This window comes from Spea bombifrons, chromosome 1 (genome assembly GCF_027358695.1).
Source record: "Spea bombifrons isolate aSpeBom1 chromosome 1, aSpeBom1.2.pri, whole genome shotgun sequence".
NCBI classification, from domain to species: domain Eukaryota; kingdom Metazoa; phylum Chordata; class Amphibia; order Anura; family Pelobatidae; genus Spea; species Spea bombifrons.
The window spans coordinates 100,651,122-100,679,101 of record NC_071087.1 but is presented as its reverse complement, the minus strand read 5'-3'; the positions used below and the strand labels follow the sequence as shown (position 1 = coordinate 100,679,101).

Below are 27,980 nucleotides of genomic sequence, written 5' to 3'. Positions count from 1 at the left end.
GGGACTTCTTCAAATAACTACACGAAAAAACTCCGGTTTTCTAGTCAACGTTTCAGTCTATTTATTGTAGACTTTCATCAGGACATGTCAGGACATTATTTCTCAAAAAAGTCGACTGCTTTAGCCATCGTATTACGGAGGTTTAATTTTTATTGCATATTTTGTTGGTTATATTTCTTACAAAGGATTTAATATTAGATGTCTAACTTAGAAAAACAACCATGGAACAAAGAAACGTACATAAAAATACAAATATTTTCAATTATCCATAGCAGAAACTCTTTTCCGTCTTTTGTGGAAGGCTTTTAAGTTCCATTTTCTGGGTTCTAGCATAAATGGCCCATTGTAGACAAACAATATTGTCATTTTCTCTGCATATGTAAGATTCTGGAGAAGCTGGAAATAAAAAAAAAAAAAAGAAAAGAAATCATCATTAAGCTAAACTAAACAATGGTGGTGTATATCTCTTTAAGCAAGTGTAATCTGATTATTTGTCACCCAGGCAAGTAATATAATAAGCAATAACATTTTACTAAGGGTGGAATCCCTTTAGGAATCCACTTCAGGGAGGGGTTCTCATGCATTTTAACATGGAAGCCATGACAGGGTCAGTTTAAGCACATACTATTCCCAGCCCTTTAGTTTTTACTGCAGACCAGAATGGATTCAATCCTGCGTCTTTATTGTAAAAAAAGGGCCCACCGTAGGGCATAAGCAAAAAAATCCATTTAACAATAATTTAAGAACAAAAATTTCCAAATATTTTTAGAACTAATGATTACCTTTGGCGTGATGAAGAAATATTGAGAAGTGTTTTCTTTGCAAGCTGTCTTTACAACCATTTCAAACACTCTTCTTTCATTAACTGGGTCCATTCCCTTAATTAAAAAAAAAAAAAAAAAAAAAAAAAAGGTTTATAAATACACTTGTTTAATACTATGTGTCACTTATTCTTTTGAAATGGCTATTACCTGATTTATTTCATCCACTACTCTGAAAGGACACCTGTTGATCTCCTGAAGAGCCATCAAATAAAGCATTGTGGAAACGCTACGTTCTCCTCCACTCTGATGGTGCTGTGTAAGCTCATGAAGTTGGGTGCTGCTTCGAAACTTTACACGGATCCTTATTCCATACTTATCATATTCTTCCTAGAGAACAGAGGAAAAGGCAGCTTATAACGCTGGTCTCAGTTTAAGTAATGCATCAGAGATATCAAAAAAAAATAGCCGCTCTTGGAAAATCTGTTACTCTGCGTGACTTCATCTTCATTATATTTTTAGAGGGCTTGCTTCTGTAGTGATTTTAGAAAATTAGAGAATACAAAATTACCACTAACATTAAGGCAATTATTATTATTTTTTATTGTCATCATATTCTGCAGCGCTGCACAATGGGTAAACAGGACATAACAAGTAGTATATAACAACAATTTGACTTACAGAAACAACAGAGGTGTAGGTAACACAAGTAGTGTCCAAAGGCAGGAGAGGGATTAGGAAAGGGCAATCTAAAGAATAGGCGTTAACACGGAAATTCACAGGTGTACTTAAAGAAGGGGGTCTTGACGGGTTTTTTTGTTGTTTTTTTTTTTTTTTTTTTTTTTAAATACCAAAGGTAGGGGGTAAGACTGATAACCTCGGAAGCAGCATTTCAGAGGACATGGAAATGAGTGAGGAGATGTAAGCAGGGGAACCGCTGTGAAGAGCTTTGGAATTAAGAGTGAGGATTTTGAAGTGAATCCTGAAGCGCACAGGCAGCCAGTGAAGAGACTGAGGGGAGAAGTGTCAGTAAAGCGATAGGTGAGGAAGATAAGTCTGGCAGCAGCGTTCATAGTGGAATGTAAAGGGGCTAGACAAGTATGAGGGAGACCAGCTAAGACAGAGTTACAGTAATCAAGACGGGAGATAATGAGGACAAGAGCCTTAGTGGCATCTTGTGTTAGGAAGGGACGAATGCGGACAATGTTTTTATGATGGAGAGAGAGAGAGCATTTTTTGCACAATAGAACAGATGTGGTGGGTGAATGAAAGGTCAGGGTGAATGGCGACACCAAGGCAGCAAGCAAGAGGGGAGTGGGGGTGATTACTGCACCACTGACATGGAGGGAAACTGTTCAAGGAACATAATCAGTAGAGGAAGGGAAGATATATATATATATGAGTTAGATATAATAGTAGAAAGGGAGAGGATGGCCTTATCCTTAGAATCTACTTTGCTGAATATTCATGTATACATTTTGCCCCTCAGAAGTGATGTAATAAATGCAAAAAGGTGCACCTCATTTTCCGTGTGAAGATCCACTTCACCAACACACTGCATGGAACGGAAGAAACCACTGAACTGTTCATTGATTTTTTCAACCAACTGCTTCAGAGGGTTTAACCACTTTTCTTTCACCTAAAAAAAAAAAAAATACAAAATACAAAATCAAAAACAATGCAATGGAAAGATATAAAGTGATAGCTAACAGAGTTGGGCAGACATTAACCCTTTTACCTGTGTAAGGTATCTGGGAGGACATATGCCAAGTAAATTTACATTGGACTATGCATTGATATATGTATAAAGGTACATTTGGAGAAGATTTTAAAAAAATATTATATACTTTAAAAAAAAAACACACAGAGATAGATTATGCCATCTTCATAGACTGAACAAGAGTCAGAGGCTTAGGTGTAATATTGAGATTTATTGAGATTTAGAGTTGCAGATAAGTGGAACAGCCTCCCAGCAGAGGTAGTAGCGTGAATTTAAACATGCATGGGATAGGAATCTATCTATTCGGACTGCAAGATGTGACCAAAGATAAATGATGATTGGAGTCTTTACAGCAGGAAACATGGGCAGAATATATGGGCCGATTGGCTCTTAGCTGCCATCAAATTCTATGTTTGTGTGTAGCCATCAGCAATGCAAAAAGTATAACCCCTTTAATATTTCCACTCGATAATATCATCCATTCAATCAGCTTTGGTAAATAGTATTTCTATGCCAAAAGGATACGTTAAAATAGTGTAAATGGTCACAGATGGATCAGCCCATTGATAAAAAATAACACAAACAAATTACATTCATCAAGTTAGGCACATTTTTTTTTTCTTACCATAATAAGAGAAAAGAAAAAAAAAATAGTAAGAACGTCAAAAACCATACCTAATCCTTGGTTTTGTTTTATAGTCAAATAAGCCTTATGTCTACTCATTGTGTTAGTCTCTACCCCTTCAGCTTGAAGGCTGTTCCACCTATCTATCACACTTGTGCTGAATGAAAACAAAATATATCTCCCAAGTGTTGAACACCTGCAAACTATTTTTCTCATACATAAAAATTTTAATAAAAGCACTATGAGGGGTACCTGTGAAATATTTTGCCTGTAATTGTCCAATTCACTTTGTTTCTGTTCAAGTTCCTTTGTCAGATCTTGTAATTCCTTATTCCTTTTATTGTATTCATCAACAACCTAAAATAATAATAAATTAATATACATTAAAATTCATCTAAAAAAGCAACAATATTGTTTTTGCATACTCAAATACATTTCTGTATGCTTTTTAAAAAGGAAAGGCACAATGGAAATTCATATTAACGCAAACAAAATTACATTTATCAAGTTAGACACAGTATTTTTTTTTTTTCTTTTACCAAAAAAATAAAATAAAATAAAAAAAAGAGAACAGTATGTTCTGTTCTTGCTTAAAGACTCTACTTAAAATTCTAATAGAGTCAAATTCTGGCATTTCAAGCATATTGTTCCTGCTGTCTAGCTTATTATTACCAAGAGCTCTAATACAGCGTGGGAGGGTAGCTACAATCAGAAAAAACAGACAACATACTGAAGCGTTTAAGCCTGTGAAGCAAGATTCTCTGGATCGTTCTTCATTCAGCAAAGCATCTATTTCGTCCAATGCATTTGGAAGTGCCTGAAAAGCCTAGGAGAAAAACACAGATTTTATTGGTGGGATAAAATAGAAACATATTTTAAAGCAGGCTCGGTAATGATAACATCACGACTGCGGAGAACAATGTAACGCTGCATTCCATCAGAGGAGATGAACAAATTAGCACATTAGAAGAACACACAGCTATTTTTAAACTGAGGGGGAAATGCTCTAAAGAAAGCCTTAAAGAAAAGTGAAGACTTAAATCCCAGTAGACAGTGATATTAAATCGTTAATAGGATTTGGTATTAATACGTAAAAAGGAAGGGGGGGAAAAAAAAAAAATAAAAAAAAAAACAGGAATCTAAACTCTACATTGATGACAGGAAAGGGCTGTAATGAAGGCATTTTCTTGGAATAGGACCATGAAACCTTAATCAAATCAGACCTAGGTATATTACTATATGAGTATCTAGAACATGAATCAATAGAAAAAAACCAAAACCATCACGCAGTCCAGAATTAATTCCTCTATAAGGGAGGCTAGACATATACCGTATTGGCTCGGATATAGGCCGCCCCCGTATATAGGCCGCACCCTAAAAGTTTGGTCCTTTTTTAAAGAAAAAGTTTTTTTTCTTTAAAAAAGCACCAAAAAAACATCCTGCCACTCTGTCCCCCCCCGAGATATGCTGCCACTCTGTCCCTCCCCCCCCCGAGATATGCTGCCACTCTGTCCTCCCCCCCAGAGATATGCTGCCACTCTGTCCTCTCCCCCCGAGATATGCTGCCACTCTGCCCCCCCCCCAACCTATGCTGCCACTCTGTCCTCCCCCCCCGATATATGCTGCCACTCTGTCCTCCCCCCCCCCGACTTACCAGAGCAGACTCCCGGGTGTCTTGCGGGGCCGGAGGGAGACATCTATGCACATCGTGTATACCACTCCCGGTGCCAGCACTCAGCGGAAGTGCCGGCACCGGAAGTTGTATACGTGATGTGCATAGATGTCTTCCGCCGGCCCTGCAAGACACCCGGGAGTCTGCTCTGGTAAGTCGGGGGGGGGGTGTAAAATGCATCATGCGGACGTTCACCGGCAGCGGCGCATCGCCGCATCACCGCTGCCGGTGAACGTCCACGCGATACGCTTAGACAACCTCCCGTGCCGGTACTCCCCCGTGGAAAGTGCTGGCAGGGGAGCGTATCAGACAGTAGGATACAGGTCCCCTGCGGAGGATCTGTATCCTGACCCCGCTGCCTGCCCGGCGCTAGACCCCGAATATAGGCCGCACCCCCACTTTAAAGACTTAAAGTGGGGGAAAAAAGCGCGGCCTATATTCGGGCCAATACGGTAGTTAGAGTACCATTTAGAGGCATAGCTTGTGTCATGTCCCACTTAAGCATATGTCCTGCCCATTTTGAAGATATGTACAAATATAAGACTAAATCTATATATTACATACATAAAACATCACTGTAAACAGTACCCATGCTTAAATTACTTTCCCAAGGAAAGAGGCCTTAAATCAAGAGCATCAAATAAGACATGCTAGTTGCAAAGCACACGTACAGTATACAGATGTAACAATGTTTCAAACATTAAATGCTATAAAATAAATAAAAACTCTAATGTAAATTATACATAATATATATACATTATGCATTTTATATGTCATTTACATTGGCTTTTTCATTTTTTATTTTATAGCATTAAATGTTCAAAATATGTTACTATATCTATATATGCTGTAGACACTGTCCACAGAACTCCTGCAGCTCATGGCACTGACAGCATCCCGTTTCTGATCAATGGCATCACCGGCGGCAGGGGGAGAGTCTCCGTCCCATACGATACATACAACAGACAACCCGGACATTGGGCGGTGTATTTTCATCTACTCTGGCCCCCTCCAGGAGATAGACGCAGCGGTACTGCTGCTTATTGGATAATTAGCTGCCTAGGAAACCATACAAATATAGAGGAGTCCGTGACAAACACAGAATTCAACTTTAAAAGGAAGCGGAAGACGTTCCAGAGACACAGACTTTGACCTACGCAAGCGCTCGGAACCATCGCCAAGTGCAATAAAAATTATACTACCTCCGGGGAAGCTGGGCAGGTCCCAGCCAAACACGCAGAGGAACTTTGTGGAGCAATTCTGGAAGGTTGGTTATTGCAACTAGTTTATGCTGGTCCAAGTTGGGAACGGAGTATTTTTTGCACATTTGTTTATTGTGCCATAGTTTCTTGTAAGTATGCCATTGGTTTTTACTTTCCTTTTAGAATCATGGAATTAAGAGGTTTGCTTTATTAAAGACCTTTGTGAGCGCATGGATATCCTCTCACGTATTACTCATTTTATTGTGTTATACTGAATGTTAGCAGCGTCAATCAACATTTACAAATATCATCACTGAAACAAACATCTGTGACATTTCCCACACAGGCATTCATCAGTGTGTCCCCATACTGTACACGGTAAATACTTACAATCTGAAAATCTTGTGGGACTTCTTTATTCTGTCCCAGGTTACATTTTTCTCTTGCTCTTTTTAACAGCTCCTTGCAACTTTCCAGTAAGTTACGTTTCCTCTCTTCTATAGTACTGAATTGATTCTTGTGGAGCAAGCAAAGAGGTGGGGAAACTATTAGTTCTCTCAAAAAAGACCATTTCATGTAAACGCCAATAAAAGTTAATATAAGTTAGTCCTCCTTCTGTCACCCCTTCTCTCTATCCTCTCGCCCCTTTTTTCCCCCATCTCTTCCGCTGCACAGTTTTTGTGCCAATATAAAAGCCATTTGAAGTTTGGAACTCTTCATCTATGGAATCAGCAGAGCGTTGGCGACTTTTACGCACCATGTGCCTCAGCACTCGGTGACCCCGCTCTGTGACTTTACAACCCATTGCTAGGTGCTCAATTTTATATACCGGTGGCAATGGATCTGATCGAAAAACCTAAATTCAATACTTTTGTCATAGTGTGTGTATAAAGAACTATTTAGTAACAGTTTAACTAGATTACTTCTGATGTATTATATGACCACCCAAACACCTACCTCAAGAACTCTATGCTGTGATGTTGCTTCTTTGTACTGTGATTCCAGCCTGTTCTTTTCGGAAAACACAGACGTGCTTTGAAGGGCCAAATCAACTTTTTCCATACTTAGAATTGTACATCTCTGGGGTGGAAAACACAAATGCTGTAAAGTAAACCCCACTATGCAGAGAACAGTATTTAAATCATTCATATCAGGTATGAGAATTGAAACCAATAAATAAAAATCACAAACTATCTGCTTCAGACGGTTGCTCATAGACAGCTCCTTTGATGCTTAACTAGCCATTATTACAATTATTCTTTCAGGATGCTGACGTAATAAAGGGAGGTTGCAGTTCTATGACAGCACATTTCCCTATTGAGAAGAAACTTCTCTCATATGTTACATTTAAATAAAGTGTGCCCAATCCATCTCATAAATGAATTGCATGTGAACCGCGTAACTGCAACGGGTGGCGTTTGCTTTAGGAGAGTATGTGTATCCATTTGACTGAGGGTAGCATTTGTGTATATGTGTACATCAATGTGCCTGAGAGAAGACATGTGTACGTGTGATCTGCGTGGCTGAGAGTGGTGTATGTGGCTGGCAGTGATCAGGGTGGGTAAGATGTCCATGTCTGAGTATTCGTCATTGTGGTTGAGAATACTACATAATGTGTATGTTTGAGAATACTGTATGCACTCATTTGGCCAAGTGGTGTGTCTACTCAATATGGTTAAAAGTGGTCCTTAATCAAACAGTAATATGAAGTACGACATATGTAAGGCAGCTTACTTTTTATGGCACTGGAAATATTACCCACGCTCAGCTAAAACATTTGATGTCAGGTTTAAATGGGGACACACGTGTTTAGAATAATTGCCCAGTGTCTCTCCTTGTTATTCACTTAATGGATTATGGATGGTAACATTTACCTTTATTAACTCTGTCAGCTCTGTAACGAGTTTTGCTTTCTGGACACTGATTTCTTTTATCGTGGCAGTGGCTTGCTGCTCTGCGACATCTAAATTATTATTATCATGTTCCAACTGCTTTAAGCTATGAAAGACAGTAAAATAATTATGCATCGAAATGGAAAACAAAGGAAACATGTTAGGTACAGAATAGAATTTAAACAAACAGTAAAAAGGTAATTCCTGGTTGCATACAATTCCATTAACAATAAGATTCCACACAGCATGTTTCCACAGCTTTATACCCCAAAAGCATTATTTTATTTTTACTCCTGTTGACAAATTTCTCCCATGAATACTATAAACTATTAAAATTTACACATTTAAGACACCTGGCACCTCTCGGATATATGATCGGTTGATAAATTCTTCTCTGTAATACCCATCTGGAAAAGCATTTTGTGTAAATTATTTATTTGGAAACACCTGTGAACCCCAGTAATAAGAGTCCTTAAGATACCATAACACATCTGGCTTACTTAGTGCTCTTTACCACAAAATTATAGCCACTGAATACTTTACCTATCATATCTGGTGCTAATTTTTTGTTCTAGTTGTCGCTTTTTTGTCTTCATATCCAATATTTCTTTTTTCCTCAGTCTCAGTTCATTATCTCTTTTTTCTAGAAGTTTCTGTCTCTCGACCAGCTCTCCAAAGCGAGAGTCTACCCTAGAACACAGTTTCTGAATATCCTGAAAGAAAACGAGAGTGCTATATTACATCACTTAGAAAGCAAAAATCATTCACAAAACAAAGCAAAAAGGGTCTGAATGAGTAGGGTTTTCATATTGGCTCACAATGTGATCAAGGACCAATAAGGAAAAATAGGTAAACATTGACATGTCACAACCTTGAGCGTCACTTTGGTTATATTGTTTGCCAATACCTATTGTTTTAGTGTCCTATTTGAGCTTAGGAGTGTTTTTATTCAGTAATATGTATTCAAATAAAACATTTGAAATGACTGGCAACGATCAAAGTCCACAGATGTGTACTAGCGTGACATCTAGTATGACCTAGTCATGACCACTAGAGTCCTATTCAATAAAATAAATCTTTCTAGTTCTGAAAGGTACGTGCAATGCATTGTAAACCCACCGGGCAATTGGCTAAAATTGACTTTTTGCTTAAAGTGTAACTGTCACCGTCTCTGGTTACAGTATTAGAGAAGGAAGTCTAATAGACTTCCAAGGCCTAGAGTTTGCAAGAGGTGTATGTGTAAGAAGGAGGGCAGATAGATAGTAGCAGCATTTGTGAGGCTGGCACTAAACAGTGCTTCTATGACACTAGCCAGAGAGAACAGACAAGCAATTTTTAACAGTGGTTATATTTTCCTCTTTTGTGACAAAACCCAAAAAGTTAAAAATATCGTATGTGCTTGAATATAATACTAGGTTTGCTCTGAAAAATACCTCTCGTCTTAGATTTGAGGTTGTCTTATAATCCTCAGAGGTCTGACTGTAAGACTAAGATCCAGATCCCCCGCAGTGCTACAGGGGACCTGGATCCTCCTCTCTGGCAGCCGGTGGACGTCTGCATGATGTGCCTAGACAACCTTCCTTGCTGCCCGGCACTAGGGGGTAGAGTATCATAAGGGGGTATTAAGGCATATCAGGGAGACAGGTTGGCAAATAAAAGTAAATAAAAACAAGAAATACATTTTTCTCAATCATAGCTTTTATTAAATACGAAAACAGTTTACATGTGAATATTTACTAGTAAAAGGTAGTCTTATATTCAGGCTCTTTTTTCTAAATTAATATTCAAATGTTGGTGGGTCGTCTTATAATAGGGCAAATACGGTATTAAAAAAATAGTTAAAGATACATTTACGTTTTGGTAAAATAAGAGGGAGAATGAATACTCTATGGTATGAAATTATGTTATGCAAGAGAAAAACTATCAAACTGCATGTTAGGACATTGCAATTGCCAAATATTACCGAAGAAATGTGGAGTAAATATCATATCAGAAAGATAAGAGCAACAAGAAAAGACAAACACTGCTACTGATACAGTGCTTGTAACAAAACTCACTTTGAAATATATAATGTTCACTACTTCAAGGCATAAAATGCTGTACCTTAATCTGTTCTTCCACCTGTCGCCTTTCCTCTGCATCCACAGTGACCGTGAGGAACTGTGCTCCCCTTAGCGACGTATTGCTAGAAATAACTTTGTTGGTATAAGCAGACACTTTCATTGAATACTTTTCCTCTGCTGTGAACATTTGCCTAAGTTTAGTCTCCTGGATGACCTAAAAATAATTATACAAGGTTCCAAGGCATTAGGTCATTTACCGGGAATCGTAAACTATTACATAAAGCAAATATTAAAATGGTTTATGTATGACGTTTGAACACATTAGGATTAATTGATGTATTTAATGGTTTCAACCAACAACCGATTAAGGTTTGAGTCTTTAAAGCTGGAAAAATGGGCAGATTAGATTGAGCTCAATGTTTATCTGCAGCCAAGTTCTGTTTCTATGAAAATAATTCTTCTCCAAGAAAATAAATGCCACAAAACTGAAGGCAGTTACAGTAATTAGTTTGCTACAGTAAACCTCCCATTAAACAATTTATAGTCCCATGCACCCTTATACACAATAGTTATCAAGTTTGTTAACCTTAATGCAGTCAACGATTTGTTAACACTATTGTAATGTCCCCCCCTCCCAATAAAGTGATCATGAGGCCGCTATTAAAACTTTTAATGTATGATCCTCACACAAAAATTAACAGATATTCCATTACTTCCCATCAACATATCTGCCCCTACTACATGATCATTGCACTGTCAACATAAAGTCACCTTTTTTGTAACATTTAAAAAAAAAATAAAAAAAAATGGAGTTCTGCTACACATCCAATGGCTTTATACTGAAAGTAAAGGAAAGGGAGTATCACTGATACCCATTACACAGCGGGGGAATCTGATTTGGCATAACAACCTTACTTTTTCAATCATGGATCTGGTTTGCTGTGTCCCCACAGGTACTTCATGCACATGATACTGGAAGCACAGGTAATTCATTACAGGATGGGGGGCATCAAACAGTTCTCTTAGGTATGAGAAGAATCCGTACTGTCTGTATTAAATTAGAGCAAAAAATAAAACATGGTTGAACAAGTTTAACATAAAAAAAGAAGAATTATTTTGATCTGTCACTGACTGTGTGTCCCTGCAATGTAGTTTAATGCATGCTAAATTGGGGGAAGGGGACATTCTGCAATCAAACGTTCACTGTAAAAATCTAATCTTCAATAAAACATAAAAGCTGATTTAACATGTGTTAACAAAACATAAACATTAACGTAAATTATCTTTGAGGACAATTAGAAATAATGTCACTTTACAAAACTAAAAGTACTAAAAAAAATGTAACCGGCAATTTATTTAATGAGCGATGCAATCTTTTTATTTTTTATTTATTTTTTTTTTGTTGTTGTTCATTGTAAAACTTGTCCTATAAGGAAAATGCCCCAAAGAAATCAAAAAACATTTCAATCTTAATAAAAAATTAACTTTTACTGTTATGTGTGGGCAAGAAAAAAAAAAAGTTTCAACTACTTACAGTCAAGTACAATGAGGAAAATAGAATCAAAAGACACACATAACAAGTTAATTGCATTACCGACATTGGAATAACTTTCCTATGTGCCTCTAAAAGGGACAGATTACTAAAGAAGGATGCATATTAATGTATGCTGTAAGTACTTTATTATGCATTTTTCAAAAATGAAAATAAAAAAACCAAACCCATTCAAACGAGGAATAGGGACTAACATTTTTAGAGACGGCAAATTCAAATTTAAAAATTTAATTTTGAAAAACATGCATTATTCAAAGCCAATAAGCAAGAGTCGACAGCTTACTTTAGATCAGATATTGGTCTGATGGGCCTTTTGTCAGCAAATGATTCTTGGGGAGAACAAACAGCATTTACTCTTAGCCTTTGCTTGTCGCGTACCTAATATAGAGATGCAAAACAAAGTATAAATTGCAATTATAGACGGTTGAGTTCATGTCTTAGAAGAGGGTGCTTGTAGTAATTAAGAAAAAATAAGCACATTTGTTTTCTTCCCAATATCACTTTAGTCTGAAAAGCCATGTTACTGGTAGTATGCTATGAGCTTGTGCCTTCTCAAGAATTATAATTAATTCTTCCAAAGTTCTTTCATGTTTCTTTTTTTTTACAGAACACTCTAGGAGTAAGACGGTCTTACACCAAGAATAGATTTGGCTCCGCTCCTAATTATTATTATCTGGTTTAGAGTTTAGGGGAAAATGAGAAAGAAATGTGATGCGTCTTACCTCTCTTAGAAACATGTCCATGTCTTCTTTGCTTTCAAAAACAAATGCTCTCATGTCATTCATTGAAATGTGATTTTCAACATATTTTGCATGTTGTTGGTCTTTCATGTTAATCTGCATGTTAGAAATGAATAAATTAGCCAATTCTAAATAAGCTATTAAATTTACTGCAGCATCAACTGTAACTGTAAGAACCCAGTATGACATTGTTCCCAACTAATTGCATATATATATATATATATATATATATATATATATATATATATATATTATAATTATATATATATATATATAATACTAATTTGTGAGATAACAGATTAATTCATCAACAGTATCTGCTCTATCCAGTTTTGTTAGTAGCTCGAACCACTATAATTCCCAATAGGTTGTGTATATGAAAGGATGGATGCTATTATTACATTTGAAGCAAAATTGTACACCCACATAAAATCCATTATTGTTATTTATTGATTGATTTATATTGCGTCATCATGCTCTGCAGTGCTGTACAATGGGTAAACAGGACATAACAAGAATATGTCAAGTGTCTGAGTGACGCTTACTTCTAGCATAATGGGTTGGCAAACGCTGTGCTGAAAGCGATCCTTGTTTTCTTTTAACCAGACGACAGCATTGTAGGTGTCCGCAAACCTTTTTCTCAGTTTTTCCTCCTTTAGATTCATCAAATTCTCAAACTGTTTAATAAGATTGAGCTTATCTGATTATAAAAAAAAAAAAAGAAAAGAAAAAGTTGAAATAGCCCAAACAGGAGAGGTGCAACCTGTTGATCATAAAAGTTCATTATTTTTGCTGTGGTCTTGTCATTTTTCAGCAAATGGCAAAACAAAAATATACATGAATGGATTTCCATTTTGCCTGTTTTACTTTAAATATGACAAATACGAGTTCCTGTGCATTTCACTGTATGCAGACATTCTTTAGTTGTTGGAGTTCTACAGTCTCTTAAAACTCCAGCTGCCTCTACTCAGAGCAGGGTGCGTACTGAGATACGCTGGTTGCGCATGCTCTGTAAAACTTTCTCCCTAGCCAAAGGAAGCTGAGCTACCATCGAAATCAGAAGCAACAGCAAATGACAAGTATGCTACATAAACACAGATGTGTTGCTAGCAAGCATACAACCGGCTGCTACACCAGTGATGGCAATGGGGGTGCTACTGAGCATGTGCAGAAAGATAACATGCCAGTACTTACTGGTTTCAGTACATGCAGCCAGGGCGAATTCAAATCACACAAATCTAACTCCAGTAACTAAAGAACGCATGACTGCAAGCATTAGAAAGGACTGGAGTTCATGCAAAATAAATACTTAAAAAAAAAAAATGCAATTTTGTAGACTTATTTTAGGAACTGTGTTGAGCCTTAATGTTTTAAACATTAAGGCTCAACACAGTTCCTAAAATAAGTCTACAAAATTGCATTTTTGCATACTTTGTCAATCGTCACTCAGGATTACTAAAAAGGTTTAGTACGGTCTTCAGAATGTAAAAACTAACATTTTAAACTGGTAATGGAAAGCTGAAGCATATAAAATAAGGGAAACCTGAAATATGGGGTATGAAATGCTTTCACGTCAAACATTGTAACCTATAGTGTAAATCGGGATGCACCAAAATGAAAATTCGAGACCAAAACCGAAATTTCCGGATTCACTTGGCCGAAACCAAAAATGACCCCCCAACCTAAAAAAAAATAAAAAAAAAAAATAGCCACACTTTTATGAAAAGTAAGTAACACACCAAAATTAGACAACAAAAAAAAAATCAATAACATTAATATATATATGATTAACAGCAATCACACTCCTATCATGCCTAGGCATACCCAGATTCCAGCATGTACTGGCTGACTTGGCATGATAGGAGTGTGATTGCTGTTAATCATATATATTAATATTGTTATTGTTTTTTTCTGACCAAAAAAAATCATATATATATAATTGCTAACAGCAATCACACTCCTATCATGCCCAGGCAGCCAGTACATGCTAGAACCGGGGCATGATAGCAGTGTGATTACAGTGTGATCCCTATGCCATGCTATCCCCCCACACTTACACATCCATGTTATCACACACATTTAAAAACATTCATATACTCATTCATTCCATTAATCACACATACTTGCTCATACAACCACCCCCACCCCCTAACCTGAACTGCAGATCTCTCACTCGCAGACTTCTGCAGGGTCCCGGCTGTACCAGCAACTTCTCTGGCCCCTCCCCCAGGGGAAGAAGGAAGGGAGTAGAGTCACGTGATGCGCATTCACATGAATCCACTGGGTTCCTGCTTTTCCTGGCCGGTACAAGAGACGGTGATCGCACACTGTGCGACCAACGCACAAGTAAGCAGCTCAGCCCCTGCAGACGATTATTTTCGTCCGTTTTGTTGTTTTTTTTGTTTCGGCATTTTGCCGATAATGCCCTTTTCGGCCACCGATATATCGGTGCATCCCTAGTAAATATAATAACAAAAACAAGTGTTACTAAGAACCACACATTCTTCCATTCAAGGTGTATAAATGGAGAAAAATAAAACACACTTTTCCTGTCTCTCTCTAAGTTGTCTTTTTCCATGCGCAGGTCACTCATTTCATTTTCAACATTTGCCTTCTCTTCTTGAATGTGGCGTAGCTCGCTATCGATGGAATCCAGCTCCGGCTGAAGGTTTTCTTGACTCCCCAAAGACCTCAGCTCATTTTTCCAGTCCTCGATCATCTTACGGATATTACCAATTTTCTTCTGTCTATCCAGCTCCTCATCTCTCCGCATTCTTAGAGATTGTTGAATTTCTTCTATCTTTTTGGAAACACAAATCCAGGAAAAAGTTACTATGCCGTCTTTCTGTAGTACACTTATTAAATCACCTATTACGTCTTGTAGTATAGCAAGTTGAACAAGCTATTTTAGCTAGTACATTATACAGCTGCATATGACACTTCTCATAATAAGCAGGTAACTATCTATTAAGATCAGTTTTGCATTCTTGGACAGACTAAACTGTTATATTTAAATAGCAGCTCTCTAGGCTGCTATTTACAAAATGGTTGAAGTGGCACTATACTTTCAAGTAAATAAATTTACTGACTGTGAGGATCTGACAGAATGTATGGACACTACTACGGTAGCAACAATGATGTTGGCAACCAGTTCTGCCCACCATCATAGAGCCATTGCCCATTACAGGGAATGGGTGGCAAAGCTGTGTCATCTGCATTTCTTAGAAATTGCTGCAACAATTTGGACTGAAAACCATGAGGATCAATGACCTGTTGTAGGAAGTAAACTTGAAAAACATCCCTCCTTCACCAACGCCCCTCCATAATCCAAAATAATCCTTGCTTAATTTGTATTAAACATCAACATATTACACAACATACAATTTAAAGATGGTGGTGGTTTACAAATACATCCAAACACAACAGTAGCTGATGACCATGCCTGCGAGCTTGCCATTTAAGCCTTATGGTACTTTCCTACATAGTTCCTGGCAAGAATGGTGGGTTTATGAGGACCCCAGCCCTGAATTTATAGAGGAATTATATGGGTAGTTGAGACATAAGGACAGGTTATTCACTGCATCATTCACATTCTGATGGATCTCTAACATCTTTTCACTTTTTCAAGAAAATATCAGTGAACCGTTGGACAGTAATATGTTGCAGAAAAGTGAAAATGTAATAAAAGGAGAATAAACCTGTTTGTCTTTCCTTTCCAAAACATCCTGTTTCTGCTTGCACTTCTGTGAAGTTTCTTTAATCTCTGTCCCCTGTGGAATATAAAAAAAAAAAAAAAAAAAAGTGAAATATGTATTTTATAAATGCTTTACAGACCTCTGTGCTGGATTTTATTAAGAATAAAGTGCACAGATTTCAGAAAACTCTCAAGCAGACCGGAGCCACATGAAATATATTATGGGCCAAATGAAGTCTGTTTATATGTTTAAATCTGGGTGAAACAACGAAAAGAAATAGTAAGCCCTGTAGACACTAAGGAACTCTGAAAGAAAAGACTTCCAAAGAGTACTTTGGCCATGCAGCTCACTTTGGAGGATTTCTATTATATAATATAAATATCATTTCAAATTTGTCTCCACTCTGGACAAGTGCTTTATTGTAAGTATCTGTTTATAATTAACTTATAAATCATAAAAGTTCAGATTTTTTTTTAAATAATAAATAAAAAAAAAAAAAAAAAAAAAGAACTATGTATTTTTTTACAGCAAGTATTTGACGTGCCGAGGCTAACCGACGCTTACCTTTTGTATAATTTTGCCATCTATGCCCTTCTGCTGCTTCTCTAGCTGTTGGATCTTGTGAGTCATTGGAATTAGTTGTTCTTTTAATTTTAAAAGCTCCACTTTTAAAACATCACGCTTTTGTTTTACTTCCTCATATTGCTGACGTTCATTTTCATACTCCTAGCAACGAAAGCAGAGCAGACGTGAAAGTGAATACATTAAAAAGACAGACTGTAGCAGACTGGGAGAGTAAGTACAAATCCCAGTTTTCTTTTACGAAAATACATGTGCATTAATCCACGGGAAACAAGTAATTACCACTAAGCAATATAAATTCTTAGGAGTGAGGGACATCTAAGTAATTGCACCACTTTCTGGACTCATTGTTTGATAGAAGTATGCCGCTGATATGGTTTTACCACAATACACAGTCTATTATTGTAAACTGGATTGAGGAATTTACAGGGTATTTGGTTGCAGCTATCGTAGCAAAATATAATTTTTTTGATAACAAATAATGCTTTTAGACATGCATTTAAAACTATAGCTTACTCATATGGGTGGCAGAAAACCAATTCCATTAGATAAACCAAAACGCAACTTACCACCCAAGGCCTCTTTCTTTCCAGCATTTCAATTTTATCGAGGTGGCGCTTTCTTTCATAGTACCTCGCCACATCCTGCTTGTGGCGCTCATTCGTTTGTTTCATTTTTTCCAGATATTCAACTTTATTCTTACATGAAGTCTGTCGATCAAAATCATCAGTTATTGTTTGGCGAACTCCACAAGAAAAAAAGGCCTCATGATATGATCTACATATTATGGCTTTCACACAAGTAGAAACTACTAGTCAGCTGATGGCTGCAATATATACATTTTTTGTCTGCCATCAAAAATTACCTCAGAACCATAGATAGATCCCATCTATGGGAAAAATTTAAAGCAAAAGGGGCTTTTAATCACTAGTTGCAGAACATCTCCCTGAAGTTTTCTTGGGAAACTACACTGCATATCTTTAAATTAATTGAAAGGGCCAGAACACAGCTATATCAACACATACAGCAGTACATCTAAGTGGCAAACATTTAAAGTGTAATTTTTGAGCGGGAGAAAGTTACCTCAAGTTCTTTTTCTTTTTCCCTGCAATTTTTTAAGTCACAGTGAAACCTGTACATTTCTGGCGGTCCGACAGATTTCTCTGTGGCTTCCAGAAGTTCTATTTTTGACAGTTTGGCAAATTCTCCAACTTTATCCTGCAAAACGGCATATATTACACATCAAACAAAATGAACAAAATTTACAATGTTACATATTCATTACAAATGTTATTGATAGAGTAAGGACAGAAGGCTTCAAAAGAGGGCAGGAATCCCTATGTTAGGAAATAAATGCACCTAAAGCATCCGAATGGAATATGGATGACCAAAGTGTGTTTCAGTAATGCATAGTCATCCAACCTAATGACAGAACTTGCAAGGCTGCACGTACAGAAGAACACGGATAGCACTGCTTTACTAAATGACAGGGGTATAAATAGATGAGAGCAGAACAAATTACAAAAAATGTATACAAAAATAAAGCTAAAGGAAAACGGTTTCACCTCAAAGCCCACTGGCTTCAAAACTGCAGAGATCTATCATACAGAAAGATTTTGGACATCACTTTTGTTTTAAGATGGTAATTCATCATGTTAACAGAAAAAGTTCTTGGGACACAAAATGCTCAAAATGGTTTGTTTTAGCACCCAATTACAGGCTTATAATACTGCATATAGTGAAATCTTAAGTGAATTATAACTCAACAATTTGTATGCTCTGTTTAATAGATATTAATGCCATATATGTAAATGCATGTTTTTTACTTTTATATATTTATAAAGGTATATATAGTTTCAGCTGCCTCTGACTGCCAACTCTTTCCTTTATAAGATAATACATATGTTATAAGTATTTACATGTGTGAGCTGCTCTCATACCAAGCAGAAAGTGTATTTTATACTTGTATGCATTAAATAAAAAATCATTTTAATCAACTTGAATAATCTATAGATCAACTACATCCCATGACCCCCCCAGACAGATTATATATATATATATATATATATATATGTGTGTGTGTGTGTGTGTGTGTAAGTAACATCAAGTTACAATAACTACAATAACAGCAGAGAGTTTTCAGTGTTCTATTCAATCTCAGATGTGACAGTTCCTTTTTAAACAAAAACATAAAATTGTTGTCTTTCCAAATAATCTTTGGTATAATAATGTTTAGTATCCTTAATAAAGTCTCAGACAGATACACATATATATTATTCTCTTGAGATTGGTTATACAAACAGGAGACAACATACCTGGGGTAGAAACTGACAAAGGTTCCCCACTTGAATATTCAGAGCAGCTACCTGCTCCTCGACGAATTTGAGAGATACACTTTTACCATTTATATACCACGTGGACTGATTGTTTGCAAATTGAATGTCTCGTCGTATAACCAAATTACCAGAAGATTTGTACCTAGAAAGAAAAAAAAAATCAGTAACAGTAAGTTACTTAAGCGATAAATCTTCAAATATGTATCTTTAATTTGCTACTAGATACATGGAATATAAATACAAAATAAAAAAAGTAAAGAGGCAAAGCAGGGTCGTGACAACCAACTATACAAGAATGGGAAATAATATATCATAAGAATGAAAAGATTCTCAATGCTGTGCAGCTTTTAAGCATACACACATGGTTAATGGTTAAACTTTAAATAAATGAAAATAAAAAACGCGACAAAAGGAAAAACCGGCGCCTATAATTTTTTGGCTGGCTCACAGATCCAAACCAAATTTGTCGACACCTGTTTTAACACGCACCTCTTATGCTAATCCATGTACGTGCAATGTCACATATGAACAATCAACCATGCTCAAAAGTACAGTAGTGGAATTTTTTTTATACGACGGTTACAAAATTAAAATAATAAATAAAAATATTAAAGCCTTGAAGATTGTTTCTTATAGAAAGGCTCTACTCTCACAGTATCCTCAAGCCCTTTCAATAAGAAGAGGCTGCCTGTTAAGATAGAACACAAGCACAGCTCTGTGAAGAAACAAAACCTAAGACAAGTCTGTCTGACAAGAAGAACACAAATTCTCATTAAAAGACTGCTTGAACATAACCGCAACAGCAATCAGTGAAGAAAACTTCATTTGCATGACTGTGATTTTGGATTTATGTAGATTAGGATTAGGGCTGCAACAACTAATCGATAAAATCGATAATAATCGATAATGAAATTCGTTGGCAACGAATCTCATTATCGATTAGTTGAATCGATTATTATCGATTATAAAATGAGGGTTTTTTCAGAGCAAACGCTCTGAAAAATCCCCCTCATTATATAATCCGTTTAGTCTGACTCACCGTCTCACAGCAGCAGCTCCTACTTACTCCCCCTCCCTGTAATCACTGTGACAACTGGCCCCGCCCCTTCCTTCTCCAGGCCAGAACCACATGGCTGTGACACTCATCTAACTGTAAGTATATGTACATATATATATATATATATATATATATATAATGTGTATGTGTGTGTATATATATATATATATATATATATATATATAATGTGTATGTGTGTGTATATATATATATATATATATATAATGTGTATGTGTGTATATATATATATATATATATATATATATATATATATATATATATATATATGTATATATGTATGTAATATATATATATTTGGGCTACTGAAAGTTAGGGGAGGTGGGGGTTAATTTAGGGGCAGTTACGGTTAGTGGGGTGTTTAGGGTTAATTTAGGGGCAGTTATGGTTAATTGGGTGTTTAGGGTTAATTTAGGGGCAGTTATGTTAATAGGGTGTTTAGGGTTAATTTAGGAGCAGCTGTGGTTAATGGGGTGTTTGGGGTTAATTTGAGGCAGTTGTGGTTAATGGTGTGTTTAGGGTTAATTTAGGGGATGCTGTGGTTGATGGGGTCTTTAGGGTTAATTTAGGGGATGCTGTGGTTAAGGGGGTGTTAAGGGTTAATTTAGGGGCAGTTATGGTTAATGGGGAGTTTAGGGTTAATTTAGGGGAATCTAAATCCTGGGGGCAGTGAAGTGACATATCTGGGGGTATAAGGCATATACCGTATATAAGGCATATGTGGGGAGGGCAGTGTGGCATATCTGGGGAGGACGGAGTGGTGTATCAGGGTGTATAAGGCATATCTGGGGGTAGAGTGGCATATCTGGGGGTAGAGAAGTGGCATGTCTGGGAGGCAGGGTGGCATGTCTGGGGAGGATGGAGTGGGGTATCAGGGGATATAAGGCGTATCAGGCACAGTGGCAGATGTGGGAGGCAGTGTGGAGTGGCAGATGTGGGAGGCAGCGTGGCATATGTGGGAGGCATTGTGGAGTGGCAGATGTGGGAGGCAGCGTGGAGTGGCAGATGTGGGGAGGGCAGTGTGGCATGTCTGGGGAGGACGGAGTGGTGTATCAGGGTGTATAAGGCATATCTGGGGGTAGAGTGGCATATCTGGGGGTAGAGAAGTGGCATGTCTGGGAGGCAGGGTGGCATGTCTGGGGAGGATGGAGTGGGGTATCAGGGGATATAAGGCGTATCAGGCACAGTGGCAGATGTGGGAGGCAGCGTGGAGTGGCAGATGTGGGAGGCAGCGTGGTGTGGTATATGTGGGAGGCAGCGTGGAGTGGCAGATGTGGGAGGTGGTGTGGTATATGTGGGAGGCAGCGTGGAGTGCTGTGGTAGGCAGCGTGGCATATGTGGGGGGGCAGCATGGCATGTCTGGGAGGCAGCGTAGCAAGCCTGGGCTCAAATGTGCATATATTGGGGGGCTGGTTGGGAAATAAAGACAAGAAATTTATTATCAAAGTTTTTTTATTCTGCTGTTTGTATTTAACATCATTTGTTTAGTAAATTATTTTAAATAAATGAAAAATTTACATTCATTTTTTTTATCCGATTAATCGAAAAAATAATCGGCCAACTAATCGATTATTAAAATAATCGTTAGTTGCAGCCCTAATTAGGATTACCCAGAGGTCCAAAGCACTATGGAAACCATGCAGCCACTAAGACCCATAATCATGACATTAAGTATTACCGTATTTGCTCGATTATAAGACGACCCTGATTATAAGACGACCCCCCAAAATCTGAATATTAACTTAGGAAAAAAAGAAAAAGCCTGAATATAAGACGACCCCAAAGGGGGTTAAAATGCATATTATGGGGCAGAGTGGCATATAGGGAGGTATAAGGCATTTCAGGAGGCAGAGTGGCATTAAGGGAGTTAAAAGGCATTGTATAGAGCACTCTGCCTCCAGAAATGCCTTATACCCCTATATGCCACTCTGCCATTTAGGGGGTTAAAAGGCATATTATGGGGCAGAGTGGCATATAGGGAGGTATAAGGCATTTCAGGAGGCAGAGTGCTCTATTAAATGCCCCCTTAATGCCACTCCAGAAATGCCCTATGCCCCCATTTAACACACACACACACCCTGTACCCCCATTTAACTAACACACACACACACACACACACACTCTCTCTCCCCCCCCTTCCCCCGCTCTCCCCCCTCTCTTACCGGTGCTTCCAGCCGGGGCAGCGGGTTGACGTCGCCTTCTGCTGCAGCCGGAAGGAGGTGTGGCTAGCAGCGGGGGTTTGTATGCGTCCGTCGCGTATACTTTCCCCGGCTGTCAGAGAACTCTGATCTCTGACAGTCGGGGAAGGTCTATGCGACGGACGCAGACAACCCCCGCTGCTAGCCACACCTCCTTCCGGCTGCAGCGGACGTCAACCCGCTGCCCCGGCAACACAGCAGGAAGCACCGGTAAATGTGTGTATGATTGGGGGGGGGGTGAGACAGGAGGATCCAGGTCCCCTGCAGCGGTGCGGGGGATCTGGATCTTAGTCTCCTAATCAGACCTCTATTTGAGGTCTGATTAGAAGACGACCCCGATTAGAAGACGAGGGGTATTTTTCAGAGCATTTGCTCTGAAAAAAACCTCGTCTTATAATCGAGCAAATACGGTATTAATATCTGAAGGTGTATACTTTACAGTACTTAAACTCAAAGGACAAAAACGGTATATTTGTCTATTCACGTGAGTTTTTAATTCATGTTTGTTATGGAGGTTGATTCACAAGGATGGTGGTGCAGCGCCCTCTAGCTGCAGCTTGGTTACATTACAACTGAGTATTTCACACCTGTCTAATGTAGTTTGGGGTAGCCGTATTAGTCCAGTGCATATCAGCATTGAAATGCTTTTGACTTGATAAAGGGAGGACTCCCGAATGCTCGCCTATTATTTTAAATACTGTTAGTCCAATAAAAAAGGTATTACAAGATTCTGCAACATTCTGTTTTTTTGCATTCTTACACCTGTGTAACAGACAGACAAAGAGCAGGCTGCATATCCTATTCATATACATCACATTTATTTATATAGCACCAGCAGATTCCATACTGCTTTTACAAGTGGAATCATTTAATGTAAAAAACAATCACAAACTGTTACAAAAAGAGAAGAGGGCCCTGCTTTTGCAAGCTTACAATCTAGTCATATACCATAGATGGGTGTAATATTCAAGCCACACAAAGAACTTTCCTTTTAAATATTAAAATTACCTAATCACATACTGGGTATGTCTGTCAGTTACAAGACGCACACCAACTGACTCAAGGTAGTCTATATCAGTAGGTTGGGATTACTGGTACATACAGAAGGCAACATATCTTGCAGATGTGCCACCTTTTAACATCAATGATACGTAGTTTTCAAATCTAACTATATTACATTATTAATGTGTATGACTTTCACTGTATTTACATAACAGTGAAGCATTCAACCAGCTATAATTGGAGGAAAAGGAAACACACAAAAAATTGGAAAATGGATTACATTGCTTGGTGCCACAATGCTAAACAGCATGTTCTCTTTCTCCCTTGTTCTAGTTATAAAAGCACTAGAGAAGTGTAGCCAGCATTGACCATGAACGGGAAAAATATACAGAGCTGCATTACTACCAGTCTCAGATGACTATTAATACACTAAAGTTAAATGACTAGGACAATCAGACAATAACTTTATTGTGTGCTGTAAAAGATCAACATATAGCTGGAATCTGCAAACATGTTTTTAGCAATTCAATTATGTTCAAAAAGACAACAGTTTCTGAAAAGCAGCGCTGCTTACTACACCTAGGCCGTCAGTTACTTTGTAAGTCAGTATAAGAAGCCAAATCTAATACCGTGTTTCCCCGAAAGTAAGACAGTGTCTTACTTTCTTTTTATCCCTAAAAGCCCCACTATGTCTTACTTTCGGGGTATGTCTTATATTGGGAAAAAATTGTCGAATTTTTTGTTTTAACCATAAACACATACACACATATACACCAATCCACACACATATACACCAATCCACACACATATACACCAATCCACACACATATACACCAATCCACACACACATATACACCAATCCACACACACATATACACCAATCCACACACACATATACACCAATCCACTCTCACTTAATGCTTTCCTACCTTTCCTTTCTTCTTTCAGCTTCTTTTCCTCCTCTTCGCTCCTCTTCTTCAGTTCTTGTCTCCTTCCGGGTCAGAGGGCACGGACAGCGGTGGGCGCGGCTTCAGTGTTGTGCGCCGGGATCTGACAAGAAACCCCGGCGCACAACAGCTGTTGCCGCGCAGATCACAAGGGAGCGGTATCGGAGGTCATTAACAGACCTCCGGCTCCCTTGAGTGATTTTAAGCCGGGTTGAACCCGGCTTAAAATCACTCAAGGGAGCCGGAGGTCTGTTAAAGACCTCCGATACCGCTCCCTTGCGAGCCTGCTCCTCCAGCGGCGGACATTACTGTCCGTCTCTGGAGGGGTGCCGGGTGCCGCAGGTTGGCACCCCCTGGAGTGTGGCGCCCTGTGCGGTCGCACACCCCAAAGGTCGGCCCTGCTCTAAGGGGCCGGCCTTAGGGGTCTGCGGCCGCACAGGGTTTAAATAAAAACATCGGGGGTTTTTTTCAACTTTATTTAACATCCTCCATGTTAAATAAAGTTAAAAAAACTTTATTTAACATCCCCCGTGTTTCCCCGAAAGTAAGACATATGTCTTACTTTCGGGGTACGGCTTATATTAGCTGACCCCTCTGAAACTCCCGATACGTCTTACAATCGGGGGTGTCTTACTATCGGGGAAACACGGTACTAAACTTCAAATCAGGTTGTTCCTATTTTGCACCATTTAATTTAAGAAAATGTAAGAAAATTATAGCATTCCATAGTTTCTTCTCTCTCTCAAGAGTGAGATCCAAGGTTTCAACATCACTGTGTTTACAGAGTTTTATCCCAGTGCACTATATAAACATGCCAAGTTCTTATTGTTCAGAGCATTTTTCCGGTGACATTAGAATGGGTACTTTTTAAAAGTCCTTTTCAATTTACAGATGTACTACTTGGTTATTAAATATAAGAAACATATTGCTTGTCATATATAAGGAATCAGCCAAGCACCGAGCAAACAAATCACATATACAAGTAACAGGACACCAATGCAAGCAACAAGAAGAAAAACAATACCTTGCTGTAACATAACGTATACTTACAGTTCTAATTCCACCATCCCTTTCTGGCATCCATGCTTCACGTAGAATCCAACCTAAGAAAAGTGAAAACAAAAGAAAAACACTAAATCGTAAACATAGTCAACAGTGCAACCCAAGTTGCCAATGTAATAAGTTTACTTTGTGTAAGTCCCTCACACACACCCTACCTGTGCTCTGCTTAATTCTATAGAGAGCTGCTTAACCCCTCTTTGCGAGTCCTGCCTTAGAAGCCCGTTTTACAGAGTTTAGTACCAAAGCAATAGACAGGCCTCTGCAGGGTTCAGCACTAAAAACCCAGCAACAAAGTGTGCATTATTCCCAGTGAATTAGTGTCACCGATCATGTGAGAAAGGACCTCGCCAGATGCCCTACTTGCAGTAGACCACTTAACAGCGATGACTGGGAAGTCAATAAAGTGCCAGTCTCAATACAAGTAATCAGTCGATGAGGGTGTTCAATGAGGAACTGTGATCCACCGCTTGCTCTTTCGATTGCCATAAAATGTCAAACTCGTCGACAGTAGTGGAAATGATTGAAAACCAAACTATTGTTTAAAGAGTTTGCGAATGATGTTTGAATATGAGAGAATTGAAATGTAACCAGTTAAATTTTCTTTCCTTTCCATCTTCCACCTCCTTCACATGTTCTTATTCAATAATAATATTTTGACTATGTGTGATTTTTCTCTACAAAAAATACCTTTTATTGTAGTTTTACTAATACAAAATCAAACAGAGCAACCATATAAAAGGTAAAGTTGAAATACAGCCCATTTACTTACTTTGTCTGCTCGACCAATAAATGACGTTTTCCCAGCTAATGCCAAACAAATGGCACAAACAATGCTCGACTTTCCTGTCCCATTAGCTCCAACAATCATGTTTAAGTGAGGACCAGGAAAGAGTTCACATTCATCGTAGGTTCTTTAAAAAAGATAAGATTAAAAAAAAAGTTATAAAATGTAAATGTAATTGAAAAAGGGTACTTACAACACATGGTGGTAAAATTACAGCAACCAATGGAAACAACCTGAGGAGTTGGGGTATCAATCTTAAAGGAGAAGTTGAAACAGGTAAAAGATATGGCTCAAACCAGGGGGAAGTATTATAACGATAGTGGTATGCAAGCTCATAAAAAGGTATTTATATCAAGGATCTGGACAACTTGACTTGAAAATTAACAAATAGTAATTTTGTAATTGAAGGAGAAGAAATACCTTACAGCGGGAATGGAGCTGGTTGACCTACACTACTATCAGGTGGACTATACAGGACCAGACACCATTGGAATACACTTGGCACATTTTACAATTAAGCTGATGGTTTTAGAGTTAGCTTATGGAACCCACATTGCAAACTGCAGCTCTAGCTTTGGGAATTGAAAGGACGGTCTAGTGTCCATGGAGCCTCCTGGATAAATGGAGCCATTGGCAAGCCAGCACTAGAGTTAACTAGCAGTGAACATACCAGGCATCAGGAGATTTGTTCAGCCAAACATCTCCTGCAAGCCAAGTAGCTAAAGAGTGGGGAAAGAAGCAAATATATATTGATGGCATTCTGCATAATCCCTCCATGCATTAGGAATGGGGGCACACAGTAATTTAAAAGGACCACTAAGAGATCGTATGCATGTCCCGGAATCCCTGAAGCAGCCTCACAAGAAATAGAGGTATAGGATGTAAAGTAATGTAAACTCAACCCTAGGAACCTGAACTGGACTTCAAATTGTGGTCTTTTCAGCAATACGTATGAGACGTCACATGCGACTTACAGCCAATAAAATCAGCCAAATGGCCATGACATAATCTGAGCTAATCGTGCATCGGTAGACCATCAGCTGTCAACTGTACAGCTAGTGCATCTCTGTAGATAAGCTGTGTGTTCTGAATATCCAAAAGGGAAGCAAAAAAATGAATTTTCTATCAGAGAACACAAAGTAATTTTAAAGCTTTGCTGGCGCTTTACTTCCACCTTTTAGAACATCTTGTGTTTAATCAGACTAATTAAATCGCAGGCAGGCTCCCCAACAGATAATATACATATAGTATATCAAAGGTACAAAAGCATATGGGGACATCATACAAAATGCCTCCTTGAATTTGCAGCAGGGGGGTGCAACATAAAAAGGGGCTACTCAACAAGTATTTGCATATATATGGCTGGAGTGTCTCAGGTCTATGGGGGAATGGTCTTCATAAGCGTTACCATAAATCGAAACGAAACCAAAATATTACATGATTGCCAACTTTGACCTCCAAGTATGCTGATAAACAACACTTACTGTAACAATATGAAACTAAACCAAATTCTCCCCAGGCCTACACTACTTTTAAGCTTGGTTATCCCTGAATTCATTACTATTAAGTAAGAATTTTAAGTAGAACAAGTAATAAAAGGGAGGACCAATATACTTCACATGCCCCACTGGCGCTTACAAAAAGTTCTCCATTTTGATCCTCACGATAGCTCCCTCCACGAGCTGCTGGTTCTTCTCCGGTCTGCCAGTAAACATCTTGGTCCCACTCGAACTCTTCTCGCCTGGCGTTGTAGCCATCTCGCCTCCCTACTTGCCAAACACCTGAACGGTATCACATTTCCCTTTTCTGCCTCTGAACAATTCGTCCTGCTACGTCACCACATGTACCAGCACCAAAGCGGCCATATTGAGTGTGGGCAAAACAATCCTCTGTCACTTATTCGTTATATCTAGAGGGTTACCATCTAATGTTAAATGCTTTTTTAAAAAAAAAAAAAAAACGCAACTCCACCACTAACGTTTCAACCAGCGATCCTGGAGGGCTTAATAAGTGAGCAAGGCTTTGGCAGACAGGCGCGCGAAAGTATAATCAAACCCGTCATACCCTCGCGA

General features: G+C 38.3%; 1 protein-coding gene across 1 annotated transcript; it reads right to left on the bottom strand.

Annotated features, from left to right (window-relative positions):
* Positions 1 to 36: 36 nt before the first annotated feature.
* Positions 37 to 27,811, bottom strand: SMC5 (structural maintenance of chromosomes 5). Its single transcript, XM_053466582.1, has 24 exons — positions 27,547 to 27,811; positions 25,894 to 26,035; positions 25,113 to 25,165; positions 18,820 to 18,982; positions 17,588 to 17,722; positions 17,074 to 17,214; positions 16,487 to 16,648; positions 15,926 to 15,997; positions 14,772 to 15,027; positions 12,773 to 12,927; positions 12,210 to 12,323; positions 11,771 to 11,865; positions 10,851 to 10,983; positions 9,976 to 10,149; positions 8,416 to 8,585; positions 7,855 to 7,978; positions 6,938 to 7,060; positions 6,371 to 6,496; positions 3,837 to 3,932; positions 3,359 to 3,463; positions 2,281 to 2,400; positions 972 to 1,151; positions 783 to 878; positions 37 to 396 (listed from the first exon to the last, which is right to left on the bottom strand). The coding sequence occupies exons 1-24, from the start codon at positions 27,663 to 27,665 to the stop codon at positions 259 to 261; spliced, it is 3,192 nt and encodes a 1,063-aa protein (XP_053322557.1). The 5' UTR covers positions 27,666 to 27,811; the 3' UTR covers positions 37 to 258.
* Positions 27,812 to 27,980: the final 169 nt, after the last annotated feature.